General features: G+C 37.7%; 2 protein-coding genes across 2 annotated transcripts; one reads left to right on the top strand and one right to left on the bottom strand.

The window, feature by feature from the left end:
* Positions 1-383: 383 nt before the first annotated feature.
* THG (tRNA-histidine guanylyltransferase) lies at positions 384-2125 on the bottom strand. The gene is made up of 3 exons (XM_018021487.2): positions 1517-2125; positions 990-1234; positions 384-922 (listed from the first exon to the last, which is right to left on the bottom strand). Exons 1-3 carry the CDS (start codon positions 1887-1889, stop codon positions 470-472), a joined length of 1071 nt encoding a protein of 356 aa, XP_017876976.1. The 5' UTR covers positions 1890-2125; the 3' UTR covers positions 384-469.
* A 131-nt stretch (positions 2126-2256) lies between these two features.
* On the top strand, positions 2257-7662 carry LOC108623164 (uncharacterized). Its single transcript, XM_018021486.2, has 10 exons — positions 2257-5142; positions 5216-5445; positions 5520-5736; positions 5812-5964; positions 6042-6206; positions 6271-6450; positions 6524-6698; positions 6771-7093; positions 7217-7353; positions 7412-7662. Exons 1-10 carry the CDS (start codon positions 2401-2403, stop codon positions 7572-7574), a joined length of 4485 nt encoding a protein of 1494 aa, XP_017876975.1. The 5' UTR covers positions 2257-2400; the 3' UTR covers positions 7575-7662.
* The last annotated feature ends 532 nt before the right edge of the window (positions 7663-8194 follow it).

Here is an 8194-nt window from a genome sequence, read left to right as displayed (position 1 = left end):
AAGCAGCCTTTCGTTTCATAAATAATTTAACGTTTATCGATACAGTTACTTGCTATTAAAAAATGAGAATGCTGAAATCGAAGTTCCGAAATGTGAAATCCTAACGAAAAATATTTTTCCGAGTACGTATGTATATACACTGCAGAATATTTTTACATAACACGTGTTATATATTAAATGTGAAATTTTATACGTAATTTATTATGTATAAAAAATATAATTTCTAAGAATGTAATAAAAGATAAAACTTCTACAAACGCCTCGGAACTACGACTGCTCAGTTCTGAATTATGCCATCGCCAACAATAAACATTTGATAACAGAATGTTCCGACACTTCGAGAAGAAGCTTTTGGCTTATTACGTCGAGTGGGTCGTAGCATATTTTCCGTATTGATCGAAATGAATTTTTATTATTTTCCGTTAGGACATTTGAAAAATGTATTGTAAAAAGAGTTAAGCGGGATTGCTTATCTTCTACAGATCCGTTCGTTTTCGTACTGCATTTTCTCGCCTTCTGATTCTCGACTCCTGACTGCCTTCGAGTCTTCGTTCACGGAATTGACGCTGGCAACAGGAACTGGCTGAGTATTATTATGTTTCATATTAGTGGTCGGCGACGACGCCTTCGTTGTTCTGATCGGGTTCGCGGCGTTATTAACTAAATTCGGAGGCTGGTAAGTTGCTAGACTTTTCAATCCAAGTACTTCTGGATTCTCCTTCCAAAAACGATCACCGATGATATCATCTACTATCGGGACCACTGCTGGTTTTAGCCTGCCCGTTCCATCGGGCACCAGTTTTCTAATAAGCGTAGTACCTTTGCGAAATATCGGCGGCTCGTTATTATAATTTATACCGAACTCTTGAAAAAGTAATTCGTTCTTATGAGACGCCAAAGTGCCTCTCAGTTTCCCTTCTGCCTAAAAGCGAACAAACGAATGAAACAACTGCTTCTGATATACAAGAACCGAAGGAACTGAAGTTTACCTGACTTGGAGTCAGTTTCCCTTTCAATATAAGATTCCAAAAACAAGTGTTGTATAAATTATTCACATGGACGTCTGCTTGCCGCCACGACAAATAATCCCTTAAATTCTTATCCGTGGGATATAATACAACACGCGCGTCGAAGGATGGAGGATAATATAACTCCTTCCCTTGAAAGAAATGTGGCCAGTGGTAAACGTACGACGATGCAAACAGGGAATTTACGTTTGACATCAGTTTCGAAGCTAAAATAGAAGATCAGTGTTACAAGTGGCGTTTAGACGCTCTTATTTAATTTAAATATATATTCCATGCAACGTTCACTTGTTATGAACTATTAGAAATTATTTGTTGAATCATTTCTATATATAACGGGTGGTTCACCAGATACTACCACCTCCTATTTCGTCATTTATTACTGTACATAGCATAGAATGTTTATATATAATGTTCAATGATTTCGAAAGAGCCAGATTCTGATATTACCACTGAGGCGAACCACCCTGTATATTAGATTGCGTGTATACCTCGTCTCTTGTAAAGTTCGGCGTCCTTTCGAAAGACAAACGAGTACTCGTCGCTCTGACCAAATCCTAAAATTATTTCTTTGAAATCTTCCATAACCGTGACGGCGGCACGGTTCATTAATTGCAAAGCAGCTACATCGTTCGGTTTGGTGAATTGATGCGCATCACAGAACTTAGAAAAGTTCCGGCCGTCTATTCTAACCACTATCCAACAGTTCGGTAAACAATACTCGTCGCGTTCGAATTCTTTTACATATTCGAATTTACTCTTGGCCATCCTCGTGAAACTTATGCGCCGGCTATTGACCACTTGTTCGATCGTGCCGATCTTTTTCAGGAAGCTCCTCCTTCCCGCTGCCAGAAAGCATAACATTTCCTGATACCATCGGACACCGCAGTCTCCGTCGTAGAAATATTAACTCCTATCCAGTCCGCGGAGAACACAGACCACCGAGACGTATCATTCTAACCATTCTAATCATTAACGATCGTTAATCGAGGGATAAATCGACGGATGTATTTCTATTTCAAAGTAGCCACGTGCGTGTTACACGGTTATGGACAGTTTATTATTATGTAAGGCATGCGTACGAGCTCGCGTTGGATGAAATAAAATCCTTATCAGTGAGCGATTTCTAACCTCAATCTTGTTACCTATCGCGAGTTTACCGACTTCCCCGGTGCCGATTACCACCGAAAAATAGCGATTACCGACTGTGTTTTGAACCCGATTGGGCCCCCATATTCGCTGTCTCAACGATTACTTATTACACGGGCGCTGCCGCTGTTTAACAGTATCTCCTTGATGTCCGAGTGTACTAACAACAACAATCGGATGAGTGCTGAGACTGCTGAGTGTTAACTTTAACCGTTAAACGAACGAGATGGATCTGCACGATCGTTACATGAACACCTCGGCGACGATAGACTTCTCGATCTTCGAACTGTTACACAGCGAATTGAAAAACAATCCGTTTCTATTGTTACATCGTCTGATCAGGCATTATAACAATGAAATAATCGGGGGTAATTATTTCCATCTGAGACAGTTGAACACGCTTCGAATGTTATTATGCTACGAATATCAACTCGTGTTTAATGCGAAGGAGAAGAACAAAAGAACAATTTCGAATTTATGTATTAAGAATATAGAAAATTCGTTATTGGCGAGGAGGCAATTGCGAAAACCGTTGAATGACCGTACGATTCTGTTCGATATCGTGATTTTGCAATTGACCCTTTACTGCGACACGCAATGTATCCACCGGCACTTGATCAATTTTCGGCAATCGAACGTCGACGTACTGGACGACGACGAGAGTAGGTCGCATTATTTAAAAATTCTGGAATGCTTTCTGCAGGTGTCGAAATTAAAGGCGATCCTGTATAACAACCCACGATTAAACTCGATTTGGAAATCATTCGGTTCAATGTATTTGCACGAGGTAACGTCGTGGCTGAAAGCAGAAGATACAAATAAAGAAATGCGACTGTTCGCTTCGATATTGCCAAAATTGCTGGATACCTTCGGTTCTACGTACGTTTTGCCGTACTTGTGTGATATCATTTTGAATGAATTAGATGATATAGAAGATTCGCTCAGTGCGCTCAGCATTCTAACGGATATTTCAGTAAACGTAGACGATGCAAGCCTCGCACTTCACGATTTATATTACACAGAAGCATTATGGTTTCTGATAATATCGAGTTTGAGATCTCCTGATCAGCAAAATCGTAAACAAGGAATATTTATAATGAAACTAATGACTAACTTAGATGCTATATGTGAAACCTGTTCGAATTCAGTAAAGCATGAAATCATTCCTTTTGTATGCAGCGGATCTACTGAAATAAAGATATCGATAGACGATATTAAGCGAAACTTTTTCTTAATAATAGAAGCGCTGGAAGAGAAACAGCATCACCTGATCATCCCTGCCTTGAAGCATTTGCCGATTTTAGTAGAAGGAAACAAAGTCCATTCTTTATGTAATAATTGTTTTGATAACGCTTGGGTACGATTAGTTTTCGAAAGGATCTTGCAACACGGGAATAGTGCCATAGTAAGGCAGGGGATATTGTATTTATGCGAGTTACCTATTCTCCTAGACGACGATCGCTTTCTCAGATTGTTCGTCCACACTTTGAACAATACATTCTTATACGAGTATCAGTCTGATCAACAGGAGCCAGAAGTAGTCGATGATATTGTCAAATTGTTTCTCATTTCACAGAACAAACGGGCAGAATTTCTCAGCAGAGTACTTCACATGATAGCTGAAAAGATATGGGCGCCTATACCGATATTTTACATGATGAGAATCCTGAGAATAGTTTCGAGCAAAGTAGCGAGTCGCTGGGGAGACCAAGAGTTGAACGTAGTCGCAGATTTGATACGGATGAATTTGAACATCGGTACCAAGCATAGAAATAATTTTAACGTATTGAACGGCGTGGCTCAACTCGACCTTTTGAAAACAGTCACACTATCTGTAGACAGCGTGAACAATTTGAAAAATGCGATGGACATGTTACTGGCGTGTCCTTTAACGGTATCATGGAACGTTGCAGTAACGTGGCTAAGAAAAGTATTGACACAACAGGACGCACTGAATTTTTTATGGATCGTGTGCGAAGAGTACTCGTACGAAGATCCACCTACGAAACTAAGTCCTACAGATTTTTCTGCCATCATTGTCATGTTCCATGAAACAGGTTTAATATTAGGAAAGGAAATGAATGTCTCGTTGGACATATTACGCGATTGGTTGTCTTTGTTAAAACATGCGGATGTGAGACCTTACGCAAACGTTGCGCATATATTGTACATGATAGAATTCATGTCAGAATTATTTGAAATAAGCAGCGTCGTAAAGATTCCAGAGAGTGTCAACCAGTTATTGTCTCTCTATATACATGATGCGTTGAGATTTCTAATTAGAAACACCAGAAGCATACCGTACAAATCTAATTACGAGAAAATAAATAGATATTTCGTCGCGATTACCAAAATTCTTAACGAGCGGAATAGTCTATTGTTGAACCGAGAGATTTTGAATTATGCTGCGAGGTTTAGGAATGAAAGCATAATCATTCTCGAAAATGTAAAGCACTACACGAGCCTGCATCATCTGTACGCACTAGCCATTTTGCATTACACTCAGGAAATCTTAAGCGAAACTCATGTATCGTTTTATAACGAGCCATTGTTAAGTATCTGTGATGTTCAATTGTACGACGACGTCGAAGCGAAGTTGAAGGGGACGATAGCGTCTGATCGTTGTAAGCTGCTTGCGAAGCTCGCGAATCAATTTTTGTTAAATGTAAAAGTAGAATTGTGGCCCAAAGAGATAGACTGGTTCGAGAGCGTTTCGCACCTACACGAGATGGGAGGGAATGAGATTGTGCCAGAGGTAGCATCGATTTTAAAAGCGATCGTCGACCAGGGATTGATAAAAATCCCAGAGAATAAACTGAAATTGCAATCGATTTTTACTATTATCTGGTGGAGTACTCTGATGAGTACTAAAAATTACATTTATTTCTCTGGTATGAAAAATCTCGTAAGAATTATTGTAAACAATAATTTTTTAGTAGAATCTAGTATTATGAGTTTTGTCGACAAGGTAAAATAACGACGAAGCACTGTCTACTCGTGAGATTGTTGTTCTACATATGAAAAGCATACTCAATTTCTAGTTTCTCGACGAGCTACTCGAAGAAGGCAACCACGTGCCGAGATTGAAGAAGTACTTATTAGACGAGATGAAAACGTTAGACATGTCTCACCTAAACAATTTACAAGGACCGCTATTAGCGTGCCTTCTTCACGGCGACGTACTTAGAAAAGATAAGCACATAGAAAATCAAGTCTATTTGTACATCGCTAAAAATTACGAGGACTATTGTTTGCAGAACATAAAGATAATGTAGGTATCTCTTCTACTGTACCTATTCGGTTTTATATAAACGCGTCTTATTAATATTCTCATTTTATTATTAGAGATTGTAACGACGATGTTAATGTCCGGGCGATGTCTGTGATTTTATTACATAAAATAATCAACGAAGACAAAACGTACGCATCTACATTCCTCCCTCGCGTTCTCACGAAATTGGAGGAGTACAAAAATAAACGACATTTCAGTAACTCTTATGTACATAAAATAAAACATAGAATTATGCAAATTTTACTAGTAATACAGCCAACTTTAAATAAGGTGAAAGAATATTTATTAAAAATACAATAATAATCTTTTGGAAGAGAAAGAAATGAATGTAGAATTTCTCCATAGGAAGACACTTCGACGTTACAAGAATTTCTTTGTAACGCGATACTTTTAGAAAGCAATCAACACAGCGTTCGATTAATGCAAGAGTGGATACTTATAAGGATATTTTTAGAGTACACGGAACTTCATGACAGGCTCTGGGCATTTTTCGAGAAGGTTGCCAAGCGTTATCCTAATGAAATCTACCTTTCTTTTTTATATAATGTCAGCCTTAATTAGCGATTCATCCGCAGGCTATTGCAACGCGTCCAGGGTGCGTCAGTTCTGTAATTTGCATCGCTCATCATGTTGTAAGTCTTCTTCCAAAGGATTTGCAAGGCGGTTTCATTTCCACGGGGATTAGTTATGTTACTCGTTGTTGTTTAGGACAACATTATAGTATGCGCCTTTATAGTCAGGTAAATGGTAATATATTAAATTGTAATACATTAATAATCAACGTGTTATTTGTTTATACGACAGATCATTTTTGTTAAATGGTTCGAAAAATTGAAAGAGTTAAATTGCGATCGCATTAAATTGGAAGGACTGTACCATGCTGCAAACGCGAGTTTGAGAGATGGATTATCAAAAAATGCGAACAGGGTTCAAGACGACTTTTACCTTTCAACTTTCCATGCTACGCGGCATTATACTTTAGAGGTAACTAGTTAAAATATACATGCGATCATTAAAATAGTTGCGATGCTCTGATCACAGATCGTTTAAATTATAGACAATTTATTTCGATCTACCCCGGTTATCCAATATAATTGAAAACGAATGGGTGAATCCTAATTTATTTAAAAATCTGAATTTCAAAGAGACCGATGCTCACCCTCTCCGGTTGTACAATTTCGACAGGTCTTTATCAGATACTAAAAGCTCGTCGTATTTAATCAAATCCACAGGTACTTATCATAATTAAGCTTCGCTGAAACATCACACATGATAATTAAATCGTATAAAACATTAAACAATAGGTGATACGGAAACGTCTATTAAAGATTGTAAGATAGACGTTGAAGGTATGAACGATATTCAGAGGAAACCTACTCCTTCGACTTCGTTACACGATATCTTCCCAACAATTCGAGACGCGATCTCTCATAGAAAAACGTCGAACGAGGAAGGTCTTATAGTCGTGGCGAGTCTCGTTAGCCGTGCCCCAAATTTAGGAGGGCTTGCGCGTACGTGTGAAGTTTTCAGCGTAAAAGAATTAGTAATTGCTAACTTGAATCAGATGCAGGATAAAGAATTTCGGAATCTTAGCGTGTCGGCAGAAAATTGGATAACTATCACAGAGGTAATTTACTTACAGATACCACCCCGGTTCTCATTTTAGCAGTAGTAATGCTTGGTAAATCACCCTGTATATCTAATATCTTAAACTATAACGGTTATAGTAAAAAATTGACGAATATTTTAGACAAAGCCGCACGAACTACGGGAATATTTATTGAACAAGAAAGATATGGGATGGTCTCTGATAGGAGTTGAACAAACGGCTAATAGTAAAAATATACTGCACACAAAATTCGAGAAGAAAACGATTCTAGTTTTAGGGTGAGTTCGTAAAACAGAATTGTTCGTGTAGAAAGATATAACGAAATGTTACTTACAGGAATGAAAAGGATGGGATCTCTGCCAATTTAATACCATTATTCGATGCTTGCATAGAGATACCACAAGCCGGGGTGATTCGATCGTTAAACGTCCATGTGAGTGGAGCAATATGTGTTTGGCAATATGCAAAACAACACATATTAATAGAATCCAAATTGTGATAAGTCGATGTACGATACATTATGAGACCAATTTTTTGTAAATGAATCTTTTCTAACAAAAATTGAATAAAATTGAAATTAACATTGATTAGCAAAATTTTAATTAACTTTATAAATATGTATTTATTTGAATGACTATTATACACGGATTATATGTCCACATGGATCTTAATACATGTTTATACTTTGTATCCTATGAGATGACGTTTTCCAATGCATTCTCCAACGAAGAACCAGCCTAGGACTTCGATTGCTACTAGTGAATTCAAAAAAGCTTCACGAACGGAGAGTTGAAGGTATCGTTTGTTCTTGGCAGAATTGACTAGATTATTGATACCACTTCTTATAGCAGGAATGTCGGATATCTTCGGTGGAACTAATTCTACTTTTGCGTAATGAATACAACAACCAAGCATAGGCTTGACTTTTGCTAAGAGACCTGTAATAAATGAATTAGTGTTCACATTTCTAGTCTGGTAAATAACATCTCTGGATGAGTAAGATTGCATAATCTTTAGAACATTGACAGAAGTATTCTTCAGTAATTATATATGTACGAATGATTGTAATATAAGGCTATGATAAGAATATAATTCAGATACAGAGAGAATGTCTGTATT

Source organism: Ceratina calcarata, unplaced genomic scaffold (assembly GCF_001652005.2).
Source record: "Ceratina calcarata isolate Rehan_Ccalc_2016 unplaced genomic scaffold, ASM165200v1 scaffold255, whole genome shotgun sequence".
Classification (NCBI taxonomy): Eukaryota; Metazoa; Arthropoda; class Insecta; order Hymenoptera; family Apidae; genus Ceratina; species Ceratina calcarata.
This window is presented reverse-complemented; position numbering and strand designations above follow the sequence as displayed.